The sequence below is a fragment of the Phyllobates terribilis genome, unplaced genomic scaffold (genome assembly GCF_046119375.1).
Source record: "Phyllobates terribilis strain yellow unplaced genomic scaffold, ASM4611937v1 Scaffold_11__3_contigs__length_659146591, whole genome shotgun sequence".
Lineage (NCBI taxonomy): Eukaryota > Metazoa > Chordata > Amphibia > Anura > Dendrobatidae > Phyllobates > Phyllobates terribilis.
This window is the reverse complement of record NW_027362771.1, coordinates 297,127,680-297,155,231: the sequence shown is the minus strand read 5'-3', so window position 1 is coordinate 297,155,231 and position 27,552 is coordinate 297,127,680. Positions and strand designations below refer to the sequence as shown.

At 41.0% G+C, this 27,552-nt stretch overlaps 1 protein-coding gene across 3 annotated transcripts in view; it reads left to right on the top strand.

Moving 5' to 3' along the window:
• TASOR2 (transcription activation suppressor family member 2) overlaps positions 1-27,552 on the top strand; it is a 126,108-nt gene that overhangs the window by 41,668 nt on the left and 56,888 nt on the right. For all 3 annotated transcript variants that reach the window (XM_073652471.1, XM_073652472.1, XM_073652470.1), the window contains exons 8-10: positions 5,384-5,456; positions 5,544-5,618; positions 25,872-26,609. In XM_073652471.1, coding sequence (XP_073508572.1) covers positions 5,384-5,456; positions 5,544-5,618; positions 25,872-26,609 — 886 coding nt within the window. The remainder of the gene's footprint in view (positions 1-5,383; positions 5,457-5,543; positions 5,619-25,871; positions 26,610-27,552) is intronic.

Sequence of the window (27,552 nt, the reverse complement as noted above, 5' to 3'; positions counted from 1 at the left end):
AAGTACAGTCACCATCCGATGTATCCATTTTCTACCCAATCTGTATATCATACCTACACATTACTATCTTACCTTGACATAGAGGATCCACAATGTTGCTTATTCTCCAGACTAACGAGATTCAGCGTTATTCTTCCTATTTACTGGTAGATTACTTCTTGGTTTTGACATAGATAAAAAGACTGCTTTTCTTCTTAGAATAGATTAGCGGAGGTGCTCACTTTTACTTTCTCTTTGTCCATAAAGTGAAACTGAAAGTTTCTGTGAAGTTGGCAAATCTTGATTTTCATTTTATGCTAAGGCTTGCATGTATTAACTCTTTCCTGACATTGGACATACAGATACGTCCTATTTTGCAGTTCGTCCTCGCAAATGGATGTACTGGTATGTTCTAGCGATCGTGCGAGCACAGGAGCGGTGCCCACATGATTGCCGCCGGGAGCTCGTCTTAAGTGATGGTCGAGATCTGGCTGTCCCTGCCAGGAGCAGTGCCCGCCCGGGCTATTTAAGCCACTTAATGATGCAATCAGTAGCGGTACTCCCATCCGATCGGTGCCGACGTCATCGCGAGGGCCCACTCATTGTTATGGCAACCCGAGGTCAAATGACGTCCTGCTCTGCTGCCAGCACTGATCTCACTGTAGCTGCCCCGCGACTCCTGCAGCCGCTATTAAAGAGCATGAGAACTCGCCCCCCTCAACTTCCATGGGCGTGAAGAGGGGGTGAATATTCATGCTCTTTAGTAGCAGGCACAAATGACCGTCAAGCGCTGTAGGAGCCGCGGCTGCTGCAGACACTGTACACCGTGATTTAAGGGGAATGAATACTCAGTGCTCCCCACGCCCTTATATTCATTTTCTTTAGCAGCGTGGACGCCGCTGCCGCTCCCCCCACCACCCACAGCAACAAGACATTAAATTAAATTAGAAGGTTCGAACTATAAGACGCACCCCCTACTTAACGCCAAAATTTTGGAGGAAATAAGTTCAGCCATGTTCAGCAGAAATGGTGTCACAAATTTTTTTTGCTATTTGTATCCATTTCACCATGTGAAAATTTAAAATCTGGGGCTAAAACAAGTTTTGGTGGTAAAAATGTCATTATATTTTCTTCCCTGCCCAAAGGTATAAAATTTTGTTATACACCTGTGGTAACACGATCACTGCACCCTTAGATGAATTCAATGAGAAATCTAGTTTGTAAAATGGGGTCACTTATGCAGGGTTCTGCTGTTCTGGGACTTCATTGGCTCTGCCAATGTGACATGGCACCCTCAAGCCATTCCAGCAAATGAACTCCAATATGGCGCTTCTTCCCTTCTGAGCTTTGCACTATGCCTCAAAAGTAGTTTTTGACCACATGGGGGGTATTGGCGTATACAGGAGAAATTGCACAACAAATTGTACCATTCATTTTTTCTTATTAGGCATTTTGAAAATTAAAAACTTGGGGCTAAAGCAACATTTTAGTGGAAAAAAAATGGTAATGTTCCATTTACTCAGCCCAGTGTTATACAATTCTGTGAATCGCCATAGGGTTAATGCTCACTACACCCCTAGGCGAATTCCATGACAGGTGGTTTCCAAAATGGGGTCACTTATTTCTACTGTTTAGGCACATCAGGGGCTCTTCATGTGTGATATGGTATCCGCAATCTATTTCATCCAAAATTGCGCTCCAGAATTCAGTTGGCGTTCCTTCCCTTCTGAGCCCTGCCGTGTGCTCAAACAGTAGTTTTCCACCACATATGGGGTATTGGTGTACTCAGGGGAATTGTATGGTGCATTTTCTTCTGTTACCCTTGTGAAAATGAAAAATATGAGGCTAAAGCAACATTTTTGCTGGAAAAATTATCATTTTTTTTACTTTTTCAGCTCAAAGTTATAAAATTCTGTGAAGCTCCTGTTGGTGCTCACCATATCTCTAAATAAGTTCCTTGAGGGGTGTAGTTTTCAAAATGGGATCACTTGTGGGGGGTTTCTACCGTTGGGCACATCAGGGGCTCTGCAAATGCGATAAGGTGTCCGCTATCTATTACAGACAATTTTGCGCTCCAAAAATCAAATTGTACTCCTTCCGCCCTGCCGTGCGCCCAAACTGTAGTTTTCCACCACATACGGGGTATCTGGGTATTCAGGAGAAAATGGATTATACAATTTGTTGTGCTGTTTCTCCTAATACCCTTGTAAAAATGAAAAAGTTGAGTGTCTAAGGCAACATTTTTGTGGGAAAAAGTAAAATTTACATTTTTTCTTCCTTATTGCTTTAATTCTTGTGAAGTACCTATATGGTTAATAAACTTCTTGAATGTGGTTTTCAGTACTGAGTGGTTCGGTTTTTAAAATGAGGTCACATAGGCCCCTCAAAGTCGCTTCAAATGTGATCTGCTCTCTATAAAAAAAAATAGTTCCATAAAGTTTGTTGCAAAAATTGCTGATAAACTTTTTAACCCTTCTAACTTCCTATGAAAAAAAATGATGCTTCAAAATAATGCTGATGTAAAGTAGACATGTGGTAAATGTTATTTATTATCTATTTTGTGTGGTATAACTATTCAGTTCAAGGGCCTAAAATTTAGAAAATTGCAAAATGTTTACTTTTTTTTTTTTTGTCAAATTTTTTTATATTTTCATAAAGGCAAATCATATCAACCAAAAGTTACCACTAACATGAAGTACCATGTGTCACGAAAAATCCTTCTCCGAATCACTGGGGTTCGTTGAAGCGTTCCAGAGTTATTACCTCATAAAGTAAAAGTGATTAGCATTGTAAAACTTGGCCTGGTCCTGAAGGTGAAAACAGGCTGAAACCTGCCGTTTTTAGCCGCTCATTCTATTTGTGTTCTAAGATTGGTGACAGTTTGCTGGTTTTATACTGACGTGTGCATCCGTATGTATGAACACTTTGTGGTATCTTGAGATCACAAAATGTCTCTCTGACAAATCTCCTGTTTCTAGTCTGATTAGGAAATGTCTCAGTAGTGCAGCTGTTGACTTAGAGGTTTTCCCACAAACAAAGTACGCTGCTCAAAAAAAAACAAAGGGAACACTTAAACAACGCAATGTAACTCCAAGTCAATAACACTTCTGTGAAATCTACCTGTCCAGTTATGAAGCAACACTGATTGTGAATCAATTTCTCCTGCAGTTGTGCAAATGGAACAGACAACTGGTAGGAGTGGTTCTGTAGGTGGTGACCACAGACCATTTCTCTGTTCTCATCCTTTTTGGTTGTTGTTTTGGTCACTTTTTCATTTTGCCATTGCGCTCACCCCTAGAGGTACAGTAGCATGAGGCGGTGTCTAGAGTACAACCCACAGAAGTTGCTCAGGTAGTGCAGCTCATCCAGGATGGCACATTAGTGCGAGCTGTGGCAAGAAGGGTAGCTGTGTCTGTCAGCACAGTGTCCAGAGCATGGAGCAGATACCAGGAGATGTGGAGGGAGCCATAGGAGGGCAACAACCCAGCAGCAGGACCGTTACCTCCTCCTTTGTGCAAGGAGGAACAGGAGGAGCACTGCCAGAGCCCTGCAAAATGACCTCCAGCAGGCCACAAATGTGCATGTGTCTGCACAAACTGTTAGAAACTGACTCCATGAGGGTGGTATGAGGGCCCGACGTCCACAGATGGGGGTTGTGCTCACAGCGCAACACCATGCAGGACGCTTGGCATTTGCCACAGAACACCAGAATTGGCCAAGTCACCACTGGTGCCCTGTGCTCTTCACAGATGAAAACAGGTTCACACTGAGCACATGTGACAGAGTCTGGAGACGCCGTGGAGAGCGATCTGCTGCCTGCAACATCCTTCAGTATGACCGGGTTGGCAGTGGGTCAGTAATGGTGTGGGGTGGCACTTCTTTGGAGGGCCGCACAGCCCTCCATGTGCTCGCCAGAGGTAGCCTGACTGCCATTGGGTACCGAGATGAGATACTCGGACCCCTTGTGAGACCATATGTTGGTGCGGTTGGCCCCTGGGTTCCTCCTAATGCAGGACAATGCCAGACCTCATGTGGCTGGAGTGTCAGCAGTTCCTGCAAGATGAAGGCATTGAAGCTATGGACTGGCCCGCCCGTTCCCCAGACCAGAATCCGATTGAGCACATCTGGGACATCATGTCTCGTTCCATCCAGCAATGTCACGTTACACCACAGACTGTCCAGGAGTTGGCGGATGCTTTAGTCAAGGTATGGGAGGAGATCCCACAGGAGACCATCCGCAACCTCATCAGGAGCATGCCCAGGCATTGTAGGGAGGTCATACAGGCACGTGGAGGCCACACACAATGCTGAGCCTCATTTTGACTTGTTTTAAGGACATTACATCAAAGTTGGATCAGCCTATAGTGTGTTTTTCCACTTTAATTTTGGGGGTGACTCCAAATCCAGGCCTCGATTGGTTAATAAATTTGATTTCCATTGATGATTTTTGTGTGATTTTGTTGTCAGCACATTCAACTTTGTACAGAACAAAGTATTCAATGAGAATATTTTATTCATTGAGATCTAGGATGTGTTATTTGAGTGTTCCCTTTATTTTTTTGAGCAGTGTATATTTTAATTAATAGATCTTGGAATAATAATAAGTTCCACTATTGGATGCGTTAAATAAAAATATTCCTGTGCGGAGATAATCTTGGTACACAGCAAGGGCACTTTTTTGTGTAATGGCTGTGTCTGACCGTGCAGGAACATGGTCTGATCATACCACAGCTCCTGGGCAGTGGAGGAAACAAAAGAGAGTATGACCTACGTTACAGCATATCGCAGCTGATTTTTTTTCTGCCTTTTTTTTTAGACATGTTTTACCTCCCAGAAAGCAGTGGTTGTCATACCTTGCTTTCCTGTCTGTATACTCTTTTGCTTCCTCTCCTGCCCAGGAGCTGTTGTATGATCAGACTATGTCCCTGTACGGTCAGACACAGCCATTACACAGTACACAGCAGGGGCACATTTATAAGATTATCTCAGCACAGGGCCTGTCTTTTTTTTTTTAACACATTCAATTGTGGAACTTATTTTTATTTCAAGATACATTGATTAAAATGTACTTTGTTCATGAGACAACCCCTTCAAGGTCTCCATACAAGGCCTTGTAATACCTTTGCTTTTTGTTGCAGGAAGTATCCCTTATTGTATGGGTAGACAGGGCCGTCAAGGGATAGTTAGGATTAATCCTCCAGTAGATTACCGCACGACATTCTCTGTACTGTGATACCAGCTTCTAATGATCCAACAGAGGAGCATCTTCTAGTCTATAGCATCATGGAAGAAGCTGTATATGCATAGCCTAAGATAAAGAGGCAAATCTTGGTGTGACCAGCTCATAAAATACCGAACCTGTCAGTCATTTACTAGTTTCACAATTGTCATCTCTCTGTTTTAGGCACTAATTAAAGTATTAAATGACCAAGGATTTCTTATATTGGTGAACTCTGCTATACTTCCGAATCGCACAGGTAACATTTATCATTTGAAAATATCGGTTTTACTCAGTTTTTTTTTTTTTTATTTCTTCTGAAACTAAAAACATGTTCGCTTTTCAGGTGTCTTTGACCGAAACTCCGTTCAACTTAACGCCTTGTTCCTTTTTCCGCACCAAAAGTTTTTGCATCAAAAAGGTAAAACTGAAATTTTTTATCTTGCTATGTATCATAGTTAATTCAACAATTGACTTTTAGAACTGCTCAAAGTTTAGTGCCTGTATCAGGAGAAGAGCTCCAGCTCTGGTGTTTTGTGTTCCAAATTGACTAAATACAGTATCTGAGTTTTCATGTTTGCTTGGGTTTTTCTCCAGGTTCCCTGGTTTCGTAGCACACCTCAAAGAGACATTAAGGCCAGATTAAGATGGCCACACTAAATCGGCAGACTTAACTGGCTCTGTGTACTCGTCCACACCGCAGACAAGTGCAAATGCATTGATGTGCACTAGTCTGGTCCATAAATCAAGAAGAGACTGCTTGCTGATGTACACAGGCACACATTATTATTGGATCAGTGTGTTGTCCATTGAGCACATGGGACAGCACATTGAACAAAAATCCGGTCGTCTGAACCTGGCTTTGAGTAAATTGGCATCCTTTGAGAATAGATGTAGTGTATGCATTTGGGATTTCAGAATTTAATTTTTCTGACCAATGGGCGATGGGAGCTCATGAATGATTGCTTTGGATGTTTGGTTACTTATAAATAACAAAAGAATCAAAAAATTAACAATCTACCATACTCCGTTTAACTTGAGACTAAAGGGAAAAAAACGTGCATAGTTTGCTGCCGTTAATGCAGCTTTAACAGCAGCACGGACTATCCACGTTTTTTTCCCATTATTCTATTTACCGGTCAGATGACCTGTGGACCTGCAGCAGCTATAATCCCATGCCTTTATGTTGTGTGAACACAACTTTATCAGGTCAGCATAACCTTTTTTGAACTCCTTAATTTTATATCGAATAAGACCCCATTTGTGCTTCTTTGCTCTCTCTCCTGTGTTACTGTGTTTCTAATTCTGTAGAAAACTAGTAATTTGTTCTGAAGCCCCAAAATAAGCCGAATAAAACTTATGCATAAAAGTGAGAATGAGCAGCTGTAAGCTGTGAATCACTTGCTACGTATAGGGCATGGACTTCTTCCAGGTTCTGCACTGTACTGTGTACCAAAAATAAAATGGGGGGAGCTATGGCTTGAATGGCATGTGATGCAGACCACATCTCTTCGCTCCTTTTTTTCACTATGAGGAATCCTGAGATACTAGAATTAAAAATTTGTTGGACTGACCTGAACCAAGCAATCAGTATAATACCCCTGGGCCGTGTGTCAGAAGCGCCCATGTGAAAACAGCGTGACCCGTAGAAGAAAAACAGGGGAGGAGAATCCGCAGCTTTGGGAAGAAACTGTGTCCAAGATGGCGCCGGTGTATGATACAGTCGCTCATGACAGAGCGATGGACACCGCTGCAAAGCTGGAGAAATTTGCCCTCACAATCCACTACCCACTCGGTAACAGAATATTTACCCTCTGAAAGGGATGTACAAATGGGGACCGACAGTCTCCACCAGGCAAGATGACGCCTGCATTTAGGTTAACTGCATCGGGCACATTATCTTCACAAGCTGTGGGAACAGAGTCTGAGGTACATGCTCCTGCCTTGTCCATTAATGATTCCTAAGCAGAAAACAACGTTTAAGAGATGTTCACTGCAGTGACCATCTCTAATACAACTTTAGCTACACTCAGCGAGCACAAGGGATGTCTAAGAGGACATTCATCTTCTTAAATATTATGTCAAAGTAAATGAAAGTGTGGAGGAGCTGCAGGGGAGAATCAGCTAGGTGGAGGATAGAATGCCACAGTTAAAGAGCTAAAAAAAATTTGTACTGCGTTTTTCGCAATAGAACGAGCCCATAGAGTGCTTACTCGGCCTCTTCCAGCAGGTGACCAGCCACGTCCTGTCTTTATGGGCTTAGGGTATGTGCACACGATGCAGAAATGCTCAGGATTTTTTCCTGAGCGTTTCTGCATCTCTCTGGCAGGAAAAAACGCATGCGGATTGTACATGCGGTTTCCTGCCAGGGACATGCGGAAATGAAGCGGTCTTCACTTTCATTTCCGCATGCGGGTTGACAAGCACTTCCCAAGTGATTATAGCATCACTTGGAAAGTGCTTGTCAACTTCACACTATATAAATCCATGCAGCCGGCATGGATTTATATAGTGTGTGAATGTCAAAAAATAAAAAATAAATCTATACTTTACCCTCTGATGGCCCCCGGTGTCCTGCTTCATCGGTCCCGGCTGCCGGCAGTGAAGACTGTAGGACCTTCCGACGTCAGCGTCACGTGACCCGTCACATGACTCTGACGTCAGCGAAGGTCCTTCTTCATTCAACCGCGAAGTGCCCGGGAAGCCGGCAGGACGCAGCGCGGGCCGTCAGAAGGTGAGAATATATATATTTTTTATTTTATTCTTTTTTTTTTTAATGGTACCTGGGTCTGGATGAGAGTCCTCTCCTCCACACCCGGGTACCATCCGCACATTAGACCGCATGAAAAGCGCATCAACATATACAGTGATGCGGATTCCATGCGGTCTAATGCAAGTCAATGGCGGCAAAAGAGCAGCGTTTCCGCAAAATTAATTGACATGCTGCGGATTTTTGACCGCAGCGTTTACGCTGCGGAAAAATCCGCATCATGGGCACAGCACATGCGGATTTCCATTGGGGAACATTGCTGCCCTTCTACCATGCGTTTTTCATGCGTTTACGCAACTGCAAAAACGCCGCGGAAACGCATGAAAAACGCATCGTGTGAACTCAGCCTTACTCCACTTTCGGGACAGGGCTGCCATTTTGAGAAAAGACAGATTTCAAAGACCTCTCTATCGATTGAAACAGAGCTTCCATATACCCTGACTGTTCTGCTGAAATACAAAAACGCCTCGCTAAATTTATGGGTATTAAAAAAAAGATTGAGAACTCTTCAAGTGCCCTACGCCATGCTTTGCCATGAAAAAACACAAAATTTGAGCTTGGTTTAAGTTTGTATACATGCAGACCATAATAAATATAAATATATATATATAGCCAATTACTTCTTACCTCGTTTAAAATGTGTAAATGTGTGGATATCATAGCACGGATTATTAGGGGCTTCGCAGATTGTGCGTTATATTCTTGGTTACACTGATACCAACCAGCAATAATATATCTGTCTGAGACACATGGTGAAGGAGAAAACCCATTTAATAGACCGTTCATAGATATCATATGAATACCACTCTATATATGCCACTCATTCCAGAGGCATAATACTATCCTATTTATGTGCAATAAGGTGGCCATAGACTCCGAGCGATGATTTCTCCAGAATAGACCTTGCTATTGGAAATACACATACAGTACAGACCAAAAGTTTGGACACGCCTTCTCATTTAAAGATTTTTCTGTATTTTCATGACTATGAAAATTGTACATTCACACTGAAGGCATCAAAACTATGAATTAACACATGTGGAATTATATACTTAACAAAAAAGTGTGAAACAACTGAAAATATGTCTTATATTCTAGGTTCTTCAAAGTAGCCTCCTTTTGCTTTGATGACTGCTTTGCACACTCTTGGCTTTCTCTTGATGAGCTTCAAGAGGTAGTCACCGGAAATGGTCTTCCAACAATCTTGAAGGAATTCCCAGAGAGATGCTTAGCACTTGTTGGCCCTTTCGCCTTCACTTTGTGGTCCAGCTCACCCCAAACCATCTCGATTGGGTTCAGGTCTGGTGACTGTGGAGGCCAGGTCATCTGGCATAGCACCCCATTACTCTCCTTCTTGGTAAAATAGCCCTTACACAGCCTGGAGGTGTGTGTGGGGTCATTGTCCTGTTGAAAAATAAATGATGGTCAAAATTAAACGCAAACCAGATGGAATAGCATGCCGCTGCAAGATGCTATGGTAGCCATGCTGGTTCAGTATGCCTTCAATTTTGAATGAATCCCCAACAGTGTCACCAGCAAAGCACCATCACACCTCCTCCTCCATGCTTCACGGTGGGAACCAGGCATGTAGAGTCCATCCGTTCACGTTTTTTGCGTCGCACAAAGACACGGTGGTTGGAACCAAAGATCTCAAATTTGGACTCATCAGACCAAAGCACAGATTTCCACTGGTCTAATGTCCATTCCTTGTGTTCTTTAGCCCAAACAAGTCTCTTCTGCTTGTTGCCTGTCCTTTGCAGTGGTTTCCTAGCAGCTATTTTACCATGAAGGCCTGCTGCACAAAGTCTCCTCTTAACAGTTGTATAGATGTGTCTGCTGCTAGAACTCTGTGTGGCATTGACCTGGTCTCTAATCTGAGCTGCTGTTAGCCTGCGATTTCTGAGGCTGGTGACTCGGATAAACTTATCCTCAGAAGCAGAGGTGACTCTTGATCTTCCTTTCCTGGGGCGGTCCTCATGTGAGCCAGTTTCTTTGTAGCGCTTGATGGTTTTTGCAACTGCACTTGGGGACCCTTTCAAAGTTTGCTCAATTTTTCGGACTGACTGACCTTCATTTCTTAAAGTAATGATGGCCACTTGTTTTTCTTTACTTAGCTGCTTTTTTTCTTGCCATAATACAAATTCTAACAGTCTATTCAGTAGGACAATCAGCTGTGTATCCACCTGACTTCTGCACCACACAACTGATGGTCCCAACCCCATTTATAAGGCAAGAAATCCCACTTATTAAACCTGACAGGGCACACCTGTGACGTGAAAACCATTTCTGGTGACTACCTCTTGAAGCTCATCAAGAGAATGCCAAGAGTGTGCAAAGCAGTCATCAAAGCAAAAGGTGGCTACTTTGTAGAACCCAGAATATAAGACATATTTTCAGTTGTTTCACACTTTTTTGTTAAGTATATAATTCCACATGTGTTAATTCATAGTTTTGATGCCTTCAGTGTGAATGTACAATTTCCATAGTCAAGAAAATGCAGAAAAAATCTTTAAATGAGAAGGTGTGTCCAAACTTTTGGTCTGTACTGTATACTACCTTATGTAAAAACAATTGAATACTTGCCGATAAGCATTTCAAATCATTACCCTCCCACGGGTTCAATTACTGTTTGGTATGGATGGAATGAGTAATAGGGGAACATGGCGGTTAAATCCATTTTGGATCCAAAATATTGATTGTTCCTTACAAGATCATATTTGTGAATACTTTGTAGTAAATACTGGATCAACCATAAATGTTAACCGTTTTGGGATGCTATGAAAGCATATGTTCGCAGGTTATATGTAAGTGAGATTAATAAAAGAAAATCCAAAACAAGGGAACACACACAAATTGCAAGAACAGGTTTGTCAATCTGAGTCTATATTTATTACCGACCCCTCTGCCCATTCCACTGGTTTGTGATCTGAAAGAAGGCTCACAGAAAAGGACAAAAATTCAAAAAACATCACAGAAAGAGACCAGCCTTACCAACACCAAGTCAGATTACCAATGCACTAGCAGGATGCAGCAGACCCTCGTGATAAAGGTGGGGGCAGCACATGTGCAAAATACTGATGCAAACAGCTAATCACAAACCTACCAATTCTTGGAGGCAGTGGTTACCTAGTATGCACACACATGCACACAGATGAGGCTGATCTATTAGTATGGGCGTCATCAATAGGCTGTAAGCCAAACACACAGCTTCACACGTATCTGTGTGACTGGCATCCTATGGGTATGGGGATTGGTAGTAAATTTATTTACTTTATACCATTACTATATATTTCCCCTAAGGCGAGGATTTGAGTGAATGGCAATATGTCAGAGGTGTTCGTGCTGAGCAGGGGAACAAGGCAGGAATGCCCATTGTTGCCCCTCCTCTTTGTGATTGATATAGAGCCACTAGTTTGCCTGGTGAGTGCCTCAACGGACATTACCGGTTTCCTCTGTGGATCATTGGAGATGAAGATTACCGTTTATGCAGACAATATGCTCCTTTTCCTGGGTAATGTTAGTACACTGACGAGCAAAATGGTAACAATGTTTTGAACTTTTGACTTTCCGGCTCCATATCTCACCATCCACTACTGCTTTCGAACTACCATCATTTTATAGACCATCATCTTGGCTATCTCATACATAAATTTGACTTGCAACTGTTTAGCATATGATTAGTCATGCCGATTCTTGTCATGTCACTACATTGTTACTGTTTTACTCATAAAAATCAAAAATTTTTATTTTGTAAATCCGCCTTTTGGCTTTCAACACTGTCTGAATCCTTCTGGGCATTCTGTTGATCAGATTCCAGAATTGTCGTCCTTTTCATACCCATAGTGCTTAAGTGTTCGAAGTAACTCGTCTTGTAGGGCACTCTCATATGAGACCACCTTCGATCCTGTTCAAGTATCCAACTCCTTTGTCTGTGAAACAACCCCATTTCATCAGGTTTCCTCCACCGAACTTGACATTTCCTTCAATTTCTCGATCCGTTAGCCCCCTTTTCCCTTGGTTCGTCCAGACCCATTTGCACCCATCAGAGCCTGGTCTATTGACTTTTGTCTCCAATCACCCATTTCCCATCTTCTACACTTCACTTTTCATACTTTTTTGCAGACTCGAGCCGGCACTTCTTATGATGATATTGAAGTCGAGGCTTCTTCACATTTTGTTAAGCCACCATTACCATTGCAGACTTGTGTAACATGCGGCATGGTTCTTGCGTGGACGTCTGTGATCTCACTATTACGAAGCATGCGAGTCACCTCCACTGCCGTGTTTGTTGCACCAGAAGTGATAGACCTTGTAATGAGCCGACTTATTGATGTTAATATTTTTCCTGGACGTCCACCTCTTGACTTTTGAATGGATGGACGGACTTCATTTCGTATTCTTCCAATTGTCCTGGCATTCACATGATGCAGTTTGGCAATTTTCTTGGCCAAGAGACCGCTATCGCTGAGCTGGATGACCAAGTTTCTCTCTTCTTGGAAAATCATCTTCATGGCTGCTCCTTGATTCGAACCAGTGACCTTTCGCTTGGGAATCAACCGAATAACACACTGAGCTATTAAGGAATGTGAGAACAGGTTGTAATTTGTAGTATACAGGTGGAAAAAAAATATTTCACCACAAGTAGCAAAACAGTAACAATACAGTGACGTGACAAGAATCTGCATAACGAATAATATGCTAAATAGTTACCAGTCAAATTTATGTATGAAATAGCCAAGATAATTGTCTATAAAATGATGCTAGTCTCACGTTCGAATCAGTAGTGGATGGTGAGATATGGAGCCTGAAAGTCAAAAGTTCAAAACATTGTTACTCTCTTGTTCATCAGTGTAATTGCTTCCATCGCACCAGTAAATGGATCTTATTAAAATATTCGGGAACTGATCAGGCCTATTAATCAACCGGGACAAGTTGGTTCTTATGCCCATTAATACTTTACCAATAGATTTTTCCCTGGGACAAACGCAGATACAAGTCGTAAATACTTTTAAATATTTTGGAGTAATACTCTCTGCTAAACCTCAGAAATACTATCCTCTCAACTAGCTCCTATATTATTGAAATTTAGGACCAAAATAAACACATGGTGTTGGCTTCCAATGTCAGCAGTCAGCAGTTTTTTTTATAATCTTCTAAAAATGATTCTTATGCCTCAGCTTCTTTACTTTCTTCACAACGCCCTAGTGTGGATTCCCATGTATTTTTTCAATAAAATACATAGTATGGTTTGGGAGCTTATATGGAAAAATTGGAAACACTGCAGAGAGGAAAAGATGATTGTAGCCTAGCTATCCCAAAAAACAGAATATATTTCCTCGCTTCACAATTACAACCGCTACATGGTTGGAGTACTAGTTAACATTGCTTAATATCAGGCTTTTTATTCAGAGAGGGAACTAAATGGAAATTCCCACGATCTGTGCTGGAAGCGGGACCCCTCCGAGATAACGACTTGACCTCTCCCACCCTAAACTTGATATACCAAGTGTGGGATTGATAATCATGTCATAGTGAATACCATCGCTACTGTGGTGGATCCAAGAGGCTTAAAGAAGTTGTCCAGTACTTATTACAATGTCCCCCAATGTATCTAGCCTGGGCCGATAAGGTATTTTTGTAAATACCATGTGTTGTCTTTCTCGCCTGTGAGCGGTGCAATCGCTGGCCGCTCACAGGCATCACGTGACCCCCGGCTGCAGCCGGCTCTGACATCCTCTCATGTCACATCAAGTGAGGCGTGACATCAGTGACATGCTACCCCCGGTGGATGCTAGACTGTGGGCGGGGTTACCCAGCGCGTCACACCCAGCATCCACAGCGCGCTCTCCCTCTCCTCATTCATTGGGAAAGCGCGGTGGATGCTGGGTGTGACGCGTGGGGTAACCCCGCCCACAGCCCAGCATCCACCGCGGGGACAGCATCACTGATGTCACGCATCACTTGACGTGACATCAGCCGAAGAAAGAGCCTGCTGCAGCCGAGGGTCGTGTGATGCCTGAGAGCGGCCAGCGATGGCGCCACTCACAGGCAAGAAGGACAACACAAGGTATTTACAAAAACACTTATCGTTCCAGGGTAAATACATTGGGGGACATTGTAAGAAGTACTGTACAACTCCTTTAATATCTTACATATACGAGGGGCGTTCATTAAAGATTTCCCCTGATTCACTTCCTGTGGGCTGAGAGCAATGAAACTTAGCACAGTTATTAGTCCTTCTGTATATAGGTGCCACCTAGGGACACACACTTCTCCCATCTCTTTAAGCAACTGTAAACACTTCGCTTGTAGAAGTCGACAGGTTGCTCCAAAAGTTACGTTGTGACTTCGGAAATCAGAGTCTCATCATCTGGAAAATACTTACCCTTCAAAAATAACTTCATTGTTGGAAAGAGGTGGAAGTCCGATGGTGCAAGGTGAATAAAGGGGATGCGGTAGAATTTCCATTTCAACAGGAGCATGCTTCCATTTGGGCAATATGTGAGTTGTGAACTGATGCATTGTCTTGCAGAAGGTGGACACTCTTGGTGAGCATTCCACGTCTCTTGGTTTTGATGGCCTCCCGCAATTTCCGCAGCACTGAATCATAGTATGCCCAGTGATCACGGTACCTTTTGCTAGGAAATCCATCAATACTACTCTGTGCTGGTCCCAAAATACTGTGAGCATGACATTGCCTTCACAGGGTTGGACACGTGCCTTCTTTGGAGGCGGTGAGTCATGATGCTTCCGTTGCATCAACTGGACTTTAGTCTCGGGATCATAGTGATGGACCCAACTTTCATCGTGTGTGATCAGTCTGTTGAAAAAGTCCTCCTGGTTTCCATGGCACACCGTCAATAGAGCCTGAGAGCATTCGACTTATTCCTGCTTCTGGAAAGGTGTGAGCAGCCGGGGAACCCAGCGAGCAGATACCTTATGCATGTGAAAATGGTCTTGGATGATTTTTTCCACGGACCCTACACTAATCTTGACATTTTGGGCTAGATGGTGAATGGTTACGCTGCAATTTTCCAAAATGGCAACCTCCACTTGCTGGATGGTCTGTTCATCAATAGCAGAGTGGGGTTGCCCTGGAATTGGTGCTGTTTGCTCTGAAGTCCAACCACATTTCAGTTGACGATGCCAGTTCTTGACTACATCATATGATGGGGAATCATCACCATAAACATCTTTCATCTCATCGAACGTCTCCTTTGGTGTGCGGCCTTTCAAGTAAAGGAACTTGATGACTGCTCTGTATTCCACATGGTCCATTATCAAACCTCACACCACTTCAGCACCTGTAAAATCAAGACAGTTCTCAGTTGCAAATTCGCACGTAACCTATAGAGACTTGTATCATTACACATGTGAAGTTTCAGCATCTTGTGATTTAAATAGAAGTGGGTCAGGGGAAGTCTTTAATGACGCCCCTCGTATAAACAATTATTACCTATGTATTTAGATAAACATCCCCTGACCATCGGGACAAAACGGGAGGGAGATGTTTGTCACCTATGAGAGGAACAGTGGAATGAGGTATTTGACTTTAAGCACCACGCCAGCGGTTTTTCTTTATTTCACCGCTGGAGTGGTGCTGAAAATCCAAGTCCCCTACCCCCTGTCTGATACTCACCTTCTGGAATTTTTATCTTGTCTTTGCCGCTGCTCTGTTCTGTCTCCTGCAGGTTGTGACCAGCCGGCTGCTCCAGTGTTTCATGGAGCGTCCCGGAGGTCACTCTTCAATGCAAGTCTAGGAGATCCTTGTTCTGGCTTTCATAGACTTGCATTGAGAACTTGTGATATAGCTGCGCTCTCAAGATGGCGCCGCAAGACTGGCGCGGCACTGAAAAACTGTGAAGACGTTGGAGGGTGAGTATATGATCGGGGGCAGGGGACTTGTGTTTAAAGCACCATTCCAGTGGTGAAAAAAACAAGACTCTGGAGTGGTGCTTTAACACATAAAATATCCCTGTTTGAATCGCAAAGACTATCTCAACGGTTTCTGATCCACAGGTGTTCAAGACTCTGAGCTTCTTAAATAAAATTGGAATACGGGTAGATGACACGTGTCCACGATGTAGTCATGGGTGGGCCCACTTGATGCATATGATATGGGAATGTGTGAACATTGGGAGTTATTGAAAGGGGGTATTTGGTGTGCATTTATAATTGGAACTAAAAATATGCATTCTTGGCCTTCTGGGGGAGGGCTCAGACTCTCCTATTGCTGTAGCCATATCCCGTGTGTTATTCCAAGCTAGGAAATTGCTGGCTTTACATTGGATAGACCGTACCTCCCTGGAGGTAATTGAAATCTAAAATAAACAATATTATTTGTATGGAAAGAGGAGCATACATTAAAAAAATGCTCTAAAAAAATTTGTAAAAATATGGAAACAATGGTTAACCACCCTGGTACCTTCAGTTGACCTACTTAGGATATGTTCACACATTGCGTTTTGCGGCGTTTTTTTTTTTTTCTGCAGCAAAACCTGATCTCTTGCCAGGTGGTTTGTTCAAGATTTTTCTTGCTTTTTTGCTTGTTTTTTTGTGCGTTTGTTCAGTGTCTTTTTCACTGTCCTTTTATCTCTTCTATGCATGTACATGAAGTTCAGTGAAAAAAAAAAATTCTTATTCTGGTTTTGACACAAAAAAACGCTGAAGAACCTGACACCTGCGTTTTTGGTGCATTTTTTTCACCACCCATTACTTCCAAAAATGCTGAAAGTAGTAACATGCTCTATTTTGCAAAAAAAAAAAAAAACGTCGCAAAGAGCAAAATCCTGATTAAAAAAAAACGTGTGCATGGAATCTCAGACTTTTCTGGTAGTGCAAAATGCAGCTCAAAATTTGCATAAAAAAACACATCAAAAAACGCTGAAAAAAGCAAGATTTGTGAACCTAGCCTTAAAATCACTATATTACACTGTGTTCCAAATTATTATGCAAATAATATTTTCTCAGATTTTCCCAAATTACCTATATGAATTGCAGTCATTGTAATTTTCCAGTCAAATAACTATTAGAGTACAATTGAAAGGTTTTTGTACAAACTGCCTATGATATCAGTATATTTTTTAAAAAAATAAAAAACAAACCACTCAAAATGCATGTTCCAAATTATTATGCACAGCAGAGTTTTCAACCTTTTCATTTTAATAAAGAACAAAAAAATGGTCATTTTTGAAATTATAAGCATTAGCAGGTTATTACAAACTGAAATCAAACAGTTTTCAACTCAAAACTTTATTCTAGGTGATGTTACATTTGCACATAGGACCCCTTGTTCGAAAGGAGCTTCTGAACTCTCTCGTCCATTGAATTTGTCAGGTTTTGGATGGTTTCTGCTTCAGTTGTTTTGCATGAGGACAGAATACCCTCCCAGAGCTGTTGCTTAGATGTGAACTGCCTCCCGCCATCATAGACACTTCTTTTGATGATGCTCCAGAGGTTCTCAATGGGGTTGAGGTCAGGGGAGCATGGGTGCCACACCATAAGTTTGTCCCCTTTTATGCCCATAGCAGCCAGAGATGCAGATGTGTTATGTGCAGCATGAGACGGGGCATTATCATGCATGAAATGATCTCGATGGTCCAGATGGATTGAGTGGAGGATGGCTGGTTGATGGACACCCCATGCAAACACGGCTACGGCGCTAACAAGGAGGTGGTGGAGTAATGTTTTGGGCTGGAATCATGGGGAGAGAGATTGTCGGCCCTTTTAGGATCCCTGAAGGGGTAAAGATGAACTCCATAATGTATGTTGAGTTTCTCAAACAGCACTTCCTGCCATGGTTCAAGAAGAAGAACGGTGCATTCCGCAGCAAGATCATTTTCATGCATGATAATGCCCCATCTCATGCTGCACATAACACATCTGCATCTCTGGCTGCTATGGGCATAAAAGGGGACAAACTTATGGTGTGGCCCCCATGCTCCCCTGGCCTTAACCCCATTGAGAACCTCTGGAGCATCATCAAAAGGAGAGTCTATGATGGCGGGAGGCAGTTCACATCTAAGCAACAGCTCTGGGAGGGTATTCTGTCCTCATGCAAAACAGTTAAAGCAGAAACCATCCAAAACCTGACAAATTCAATGGATGTGAGAGTTCAGAAGCTCATTTCGAACAAGCGGTCCTATGTGCAAATGTAACATCACCTAGAATAAAGTTTTGAGTTGAAAACTGTTTGATTTCAGTGTGTAATCACCTGCTAATGCTTATAATTTCAAAAATGACCATTTTTTTTGTTCTTTATTAAAATGAAAAGGTTGAAAACTCTGCTGTGCATAATAATTTGGAACATGCATTTTGAGTGCAGTTTGTTTTTTATTTTTTTAAAAAATATACTGATATCATAGGCAGTTTGTACAAAAACCTTTCAATTGTACTCTAATAGTTATTTGACTGGAAAATTACAATGACTGCAATTCATATAGGTAATTTGGGAAAATCTGAGAAAATATTATTTGCATAATAATTTGGAACACAGTGTAGACCACTTGTCCATTTCTAATTCCTAAACCAACTGAGTCTATAGCTGTATATAAAGGTCCATGCATATATATTTATAACAAGTTTTACACTGTATATTGAAACACATTATATATTCTTTTATTTGTTTCTTCATCCCTAAGTGACTCATTATCCTGAAATTACATTTGTATATTAGTGTTGAGAGGTATCTATGTGTAATGTTTTGTTTTTGTTTTTATTCAGAGTTTTTGTCCATTACTATTGTACCAATCTTTGTTAAAAAAATTAACAATGTTGATTGTTTACAACAAAAACGATCTGGTTTAAAAAAAAAAAAAAAAAAGACAAAATGGAGCATCTTCACCTTGTGTTCAGAGGAGCGTTTTATAGTTCTGTACAGCTTATGTAATCAGCCAGTCAGCAGTTTCAGTTCAGTTCAGTTATACAATTTCAACTCATTGCTGTTTGCTAATTCACAAGTGGCATGATATAAAGAAAGAAGAGATGAGTAGCTCCATTTATGCTGCTCTTATCCAGCATCTAGTCTGATCCTCTGCAGTAGCTGGTCTTCACTTCTGTGCCTGGCATCTTGGACATATCTGCCATTTACAAGACCTGTGGAAAATGCAGAAGATAAAAGCTGGTGATAAGAAGCGCTAAGGCATATAAAATTTAGCAATTACTACCTTTAATAAAGTCCTTATAAAAACACAACGCGTTTCGACGGCATGCAAGCCGTCTTCATCAGGTGATACAAGGAAATGACCTGAGGAATGGTATATAGGATCAAAAATCAAACCGATTGGACCGCTCATTAATGACATAATAACAATCAGTAATTTAACCCCTTAATATTGTCTGCAAGCCAGCGTGTGAAAACACAAACCAGCATATAGGATACCATGAATAATATTATATTTCACAAAAAAACAAAGAAAAAAAAAAAGAAAAAACTTTTATTTAAAAAATAATTGAAAAATAAAAGTATATATACATACACATATACATACATGCACACACATAAACACATGCATCCGTGCACATGCATGTATATTTAATTTAAAATTAATAATTGTAAAAATGCATTTAATTATATACGCTAAAAGAAGCTATTATAAAGCTCATTTCATTATATTCTCAATAGTAAGATTATGTCCTTCCGGTGCTAAAGTGCCCAATTTAAAAATCCAGAAGCTTTATTTCTTAATAAGATTGCCCAAACAATTTTGCATACTTTTATCTATATGATCAATAATTGTAAGGGTCATTTGACCAGGGTCCCTCTGATGCACAATATTAAAATGCCTTGATAAACTATGCAATTGATACCCATTTCTAATATTCTGTCTGTGCTTGTTTAAACGGGCATGCATGGTCTGTACCGTGCGGCCCACATACTGAAGACCCCACGTGCACTCCAACAAATAAACCACATAGGTGGATTGGCATGACAACCTATGTTTGATGAAAAAGCGTTCACCTGTGGTTCTAGATGTGAAACTCAAAGTCCCATTGATAATACTATGGCATCACAAGCACCTAAGGATACAGCATTGGTATCAGCCCACATCACTAGAATCCTCAATGTGTTACTATTTTCTTACAGGTTGTGTTACTGGGGGCTACCAAATTTCGGAAACACTTATTCTTCCTATATTTTACCATTGGTTTATCTGGGAGAACATCTGGGGGGAAATGGATCTGCCATCAAAATATACCAATATTTACGCAATAACTTATGAATAATCAGACGGGGCTGGCAATACAGTGCATTGTGAAAGTATTTGGCCCGCTCAAACTTTTCTACCTTTTACCACATTTCTGGCTTCAAACATAAAGATATAAAATTCTAATTTTTTGGGGAAGAATCAACAACAAGTGGGACACAATCGTGAAGTGGAACGAAATTTGTTGGATATTTTAAACTTTAACAAATTAAAAACTGAAAAGTGGGGCGTGCAATATTATTCGGCCCCCTTGAGTTAATACTTTGTAATGCCACCTTTTTGCTGCGATTACAGCTGCAAGTCGCTTGGGGTATGTCTCTATTAGTTTTGCACATCGAGAGGCTGAAATTCTTGCCCATTCTTCCTTGCAAAACAGCTCGAGCTCATTGATGTTGGATAGAGGGCGTTTGTGAACAGCAGTTTTAAGCTCTTTCCACGGATTCAGGTCTGGACTTTGACTTGGCCATTCTAACACCTGGATACGTTGATTTTTGAACCATTCCATTGCAGATTTTGCTTTATGTTTGGGATCATTGTCTTGTTGGAAGATAAATCTCCGTCCCAGTCTCAGGTTCTTTTGTAGACTCCAACAGGTTTTCTTCCAGAATGGTCCTGTATTTGGCTCCGTCCATCTTCCCATCAATTTTAACCATCTTCCCTGTCCCTGCTGAAGAAAAGCAGGCCCAAACCATGATGCTGCCACCACCATGTTTGACAGTGGGAATGGTGTTTTGAGGGTGATGAGCTGTGTTGCTTTTACGTCAAACATATCGTTTTGCATTGTGGCCAAAAAGTTCGATTTTGGTTTCATCTGACCAGAGCACCTTATTCCACATGTTTGGTGTGTCTCCCAGGTGGCTTGTGGCAAACTTCAAATGAGACTTTTTATGGATATCTTTTGAGAAATGGCTTTCTTCTTGCCACTTTTCCATAAAGGCCAGATTTGTGCAGTGTACGACTGATTGTTGTCCTATGGACAGACTCTCCCACCTCAGCTGTAGATCTCTGCAGTTCATCCAGAGTGATCATGGGCCTTTTGACTGCATCTCTGATCAGTCTTCTCCTTGTTCGAGATGAAAGTTTAGAGGGACGGCCGGGTCTTGGTAGATTTGCAGTGGTCTGATACTCCTTCCATTTCAATATGATCACTTGCACAGTGCTCCTTGAGATGTTTAAAACTTGGGAAATATTTTTGTATCCAAATCCGGCTTTAAACTTCGCCACAACAGTATCTCGGACCTGCCTGGTGTGTTCCTTCATGATGCTCTCTGCACTTGAAACAGAACCCTGAGACTATCACAGAGCAGGTGCATTTATACGGAGACTTGATTACACACAGGTGGATTCTATTTATCATTCCCAGTCATTTAGGACAACATTGGATCATTCAAAGATCCTCACTGAACTTCTGCACTGAAAGTAAAGGGGCCGAATAATATTGCACGCCCCACTTTTCAGTTTTTAATTTAACGTTTTAAAAAAACAATAAATTTTGTTCCACTTCACGATTGTGTCCCACTTGTTGATTCTTCCCAAAAAAATTTGAATTTTATATCTGTTTGAAGCCAGAAATGTGGCAAAAGGTAGAAAAGTTCAAGGGGGCCAAATACTTTCACAATGCACTGTATGTGGTTATCAAACTCCATTTCGCTAAATCACTAGATTTACAAACAGATGACCTGGAATCCAAAACCTTATTTTCACAGGATTCCTGTGTTAGTGATTTTGTTTTATTAAATGCATCCCATAAGTTTTTTCTGGTAACCTTTTGCAAGGAACCTCTTTTTTAATATATGGGATTCTCTACAAAAATCACAATCACGTGTGCAATTTCTACGGATTCGCCAATACTGACCGTAAGGAACATTACGAATCCAGCTTGGGAGATGTCCGCTGTCGAATCGCAAATAACTGTTCACATCAACGGATTTAAAAAAGGTCGATGTGAACAGCCCCTCTGCATCATCTGTTTGAATTAACAGGTCTAGAAACTGGATGGCTAAAATAATAACAATCCCAGGGTTGAGGAAATGGATGTAATTGAAACCCCTAATGAGAATAATTCTGAAATGATATCCAATTCTCAATCTCGGGTCAATGGTTGTCCTGGTAAAACTCTCGGTTGTTGTGGAAATCTGATAAGCAAAAAGAATTTTATGATCAGCATCGAAATAAATTAAAAACTGGAAAGCCAAACATTAGCAATAATAATAGTAAAAAGTCAAGTAAAAAGAAAATAAGCTGCATGGAATTAGTTGGGACTAGTCATAGACGAGGCTAATCAATCATCCAATCTGCCCACCTTTTAGTAATCCCTCTATTGTGGTTCAAGATTTTTTATCAACTGTGGGTCTGGACCCTGTACCAGCAAATGTTGATAATTCTACTTGTGATACACCCTGGGCTTCTAGGGTGTTGGATGTGGTCCCTTTGGTAACAAGATTGACAAATCAAACTACTGGTCCCTTGATTGTTGGTAATACCCAAAATGGGAAGGAGGATATAATTGGGGATTTTTCCAAGAGAACGATTCAGGCTGTTACATCAACACAGGTTTAGGTGGGTTCAAATTTTTCTAATATTTCTACCTTCACTGTCCATGATAGTACTGATATACTATACTGTGGTTCACATCTAGAACCACAGGCGAACGCTTTTTCATCAAACATAGGTTGTCATGCCAATCTACCTATGTGGTTTATTTGTTGGAGTGCACGTGGGGTCTTCAGTATGTGGGCCGCACGGTACAGACCATGCATGCCCGTTTAAACAAGCACAGACAGAATATTAGAAATGGGTATCAATTGCATAGTTTATCAAGGCATTTTAATACTGTGCATCAGAGGGACCCTGGTCAAATGACCCTTACAATTATTGATCATATAGATAAAAGTATGCAAAATTGTTTGAGCAATCTTATTAAGAAATAAAGCTTCTGGATTTTTAAATTGGGAACTTTAGCACCGGAAGGACATAATCTTACTATTGAGAATATGATGAAATGAGCTTTATAATAGCTTCTTTTAGCGTATATAATTAAATGCATTTTTACATTTATTAATTTTAAATTAAATATACATGCATGTGCACGCATGAATGTGTTTGTGTGTGCATGTATGTATATGTGTATGTATGTATGTGTATATATATATATATATATATATATATATATATATATATATATATATATATATATATATATATATATATATATATATATATATATATATATATATATATACTTTTATTTTTCAATTATTTTTTAAATAAAAGGGTTTTTGTTTCGTTTTTTTTTTTTTTGTGAAATATATTATTATTCATGGTATCCTATATGCTGGTTTGTGTTTTCACACGCTGGCTTGCAGACAATATTAAGGGGTTAAATTACTTATTGTTATGTCATTAATGAGCTGTCCAATCGGTTTGTTTTTTGATCCTATATAACATTCCTCAGGTCATTTCCTTGTATCACCTGATGAAGACGACTTGCATGCCGTCGAAACGCGTTGTGTTTTTATAAGGACTTTATTACAGGTAGTAATTGCTGAATTTTATATGCCTTAGCGCTTCTTATCACCAGCTTTTATCCTTTGCATTTTCCACATTTCACCCCTTTGGGGTTACTGGTGAGCTGCTTTGGCTTACTTTTTATATTTTAGCTCATGGACTGTTTGCCACTCATTTTGACATCCTAGCGCTTCTTACTACCAGCTTCAACGTCTTTTCTTTTCACATTTACAAGACCTGTGACGTCATGATGTTGTGGCGCAACTTGCATCCTTATATCCCAGTGCCAAGTAAGCGCTAGAGATGCTCTGGATACCAGGCTGGGGATGCCGGGTGCAAAAGTGAAAACCCCTTGCCATGGTAGACTGGACTGGATACCAGGTCAGGGAAAAACAAATTGAATTGCTCATCTCTAAAAGAAAACAGTCCATGTAACAAAGGCAGTTGATCCAGCACTTCCAATAGCGCATATATTTTTAATTAGGAAAATTCAGCAATAAAAGGTATATGGTTCCATAAAAAATCCACATGAATGTATGGAAAAGTATATCATCTGAGGAAATAGTCCCATGGGAGATGCTTTCAAGTTGTTGGTTGACGTGTTTCGAAGTGATACTTCTTATTCATAACCTACTACCTTATGTAGGTTATGATATACTTTTCCGCACATTCATTTGGATTTTTTATGGCACTATATACCTTTTATGGATGAATTTTCCTAAATAAAAGTGTTGTTGGAAGTGCTGGATCAACTGCCTTTGTTACATGGACTGTTTCCTTTGTAATTTGGATCCGTGCACATCTGCATCAGTGGATAGGTGAGCTGATGGTTTACATTTTTTGATCTCTAAAAGGTAGCTTTTGAGTAACATAAACTGACACAAATATACATATCAATGATCTATAGACACATGCATACACACTCTTCATTATTGAAATTGCAACACCAAGAAGGAAAAGTCATGGAGTTATGGAAATCACAGGCTCGATAGACTTGTTAAAGAGATGGAAAAATGGAAACCAAATTTTTAAATGTTTCGATTTATTCAGTATCGAGTACACTTACACTCTTGACATGCTATCAGTGAGAATATCAATGGTTGAGGAATGTTGTGCAATGCTGAATGCACTTGGGCACAAATCTTTTTCAATTACTGACCAATGACGTCCCAGATGTGCTTTATACGAGACCAGTGCGGAGACGCTGCCATGGTAGCACTTTTAGGCTACCCAGCCTGTAGTTGTTTTGTGTTGAAAAACTGCTCCTAGGACACTTTGGAGAAATGGCTGTACCACTGGTCCCACCACCAAATCAATATAACGGCGAGCTGTTAGTGTACCTGGAATGAAGACTAGAGGTCCTACTGTTCCCTGTGCCACCGCCATAATCCCGGGTGTGCTGTTTCCTTGGGAGGGCCTCTGCATGGTGTTGTCTCATCATTTTCAAATAATGGCACGTAGTGATCCATTCTGTACAAAGTGATGTCACATATTAAGCCTTCTCAAACAGTGTCTACACAAACCATTAAATGGTGTTTGTACAACATTGGGCTACGAGCCAGACGTCCAGGTACAAGTGTCAGATTAACCTCAAACCACCGGTCTCAAAGAGATTGGTCTGGAGACCTTGTGGGCAATGCTATGCAGAGGCCTTCACGAGGGAACAAGAAAGTGTCCGAGGAGCCATTGTTCGACACACGAACGCCAGTCCACATGTTGCATGTGCCACTGTGAGTAGCCTGTGTGACCTAAACATGTTGCCATGGCCTGCGTCATCTCTAGACTTGTCTCTCATCAAGCACATCTGGAATGTCTTTGGTCGCCCACAGCAGAGAGTTGCCAGCAGTGGATTTTGATGCCCAAGTGCATTCAGTCTGGCAGAGCATTCCTCAGAGAACCATTAATTTCCTCATTGATCGCATTCCAAGGAGTGGAAGTGCGTGAATGTCTGTGTGTGGCACTGATACTTGATAATGAATTAATGGATAGGTTTTGAAAATTTTATTTCCACTTTTTCATCATTTGCGTATGATTAACATTAAAACCTGTGATTTTCATAATTCCACGACTTTTCCTCCTTAGTGATGCAATTTCAATATTGTGGAGTGTAGATATATACAAATTTATATTGAAGAAACTGAAATGAGTAATGGAGAGACTATGCTTATGCTATTTTATGTTTTCCATTTAGACCGAGAAGAATGGGAGAACAAATTCATCAGAAAAGAACTTCCATTGGCAGTATCTAATCTGCTACCTGGACTTCACTATGCCATTATAGAGGCAAACAAGTTGCAAAAGGACAAAGCTCTTTACCCTGCTCCATTAGTAGAACAATATTTTAGGAAATATGCAGTTCTCCCAGGAAAGAAAGACAGTTCATCAGAAAGAAAGTCTGAGCAAAGTGCACCTCTGTCTGCACTTCATAGTCCTGTTGATGACCTCCCCCAAAAATGTAGCCCTTTAGCGTTTTCTTGTCTAAAGTTGTACATTTCTTCACCTTTGCAGTTCAGTGTCTCAGTCATCAAAATGAATAATATTTTAGCTGAAAATGCCTTTATATCTAGTAACGCTGACCAGTTTGGGAAAACTGCAGGAAGCTTAATAAAGCAGGACAATCGGTCTTCACCATCTAAGACCGCAGAATCAAAAGCTGGCAGTGGCAGGCGAAAAGGAAAACGCGGTGTTCATGAGAACAAAGAACAACATTCTAAGAAAACCACCAAAAGGAGAAGTGTTAAGAGAAGAGAAAAGAAAAGCAAAAAGAAATCTGTCAAACAGGCTGCCCTGACCACTGCAGAGACCGGTGAGAATCAGACTTCAAACAAGAGAAGGCGCCTTCTCTCTGAGGGCAAGAAACCGATTGCTTCTTCAAGTGAAGCTACTGTAAAACTTGCTCATGTTCCTTATCCTCAAAGGAGAAAAAGAGGTTGGTAATTTGATTAGCGTATGATGCGGAATTGTAACCTGGTATGCCATGTGTGGACTACTGCACTTATTTTCTACCTAGATCTTTTGTATCAACGTGCTGTACTATGCTTTGTCTTCAGTTCGGTGAGCCTAAGTCAGTAATAATTGTAACATTTCTGCATTTGTTTAAAAACAAAATCAAATAATAATCTTTTTATTTATATAGCGCAAATATATTCCGCAGCTCTTTACAATTCAGACAATTTAACAGACTTTATCGGCATCTTTGTTTAAAGGGAACCTGTCACCTCTGAAAACAATTTCCCTTCGGCCATAGCGTTGAAATGCTACCTGACCACTTTATTGAACATGTGACTACTGGGATTAAATTAATTAATTTACTCCTGGGAGCTGCTGGCTTTTATCCTTGGGGGTGTGCACAGAGCACTGTAAGCACACCTCGGCACTTTGTCAGTCAGCATTGTAATGCATCTGTGCATATCGAGCTGTCGAAAGTGCCAGGGTGTACTAATAGCCGCAACTAACATTATAGTGAGTGGCCACTGTAGGCGCTGTGTGCATGCCCCTATGTCTAGTCTAAAAGTTGGCAGCTCCCGTGAGGAAATAAGTTTGTTTTCTCCTGGTAGCTGCACTTTCAGTAAGGCAGACAGGAAGCTCTGTAATGCTATTTACCTGCAGATTAACCCTATATCTGCAGGTAAATGGTGTTTTCCAAGGTGACTGGTTCAGCTTTACTGTGTAAACTTTTTAAATAAAGCCAACACAAAGGCGGGCAACTAGATTATTACAAGGAATGGAAGGCCTCTAATATGATGAGAAGTTGGCAAAGTTGGGCTTGTTCTCTTAGATAAAAGATGTCTCAGGTGAGATCTTATTTACATGTATAAATATATGTGGAGACAGTACAAAGGACTTGCACATGACTTATTCCTTCCAAAGCC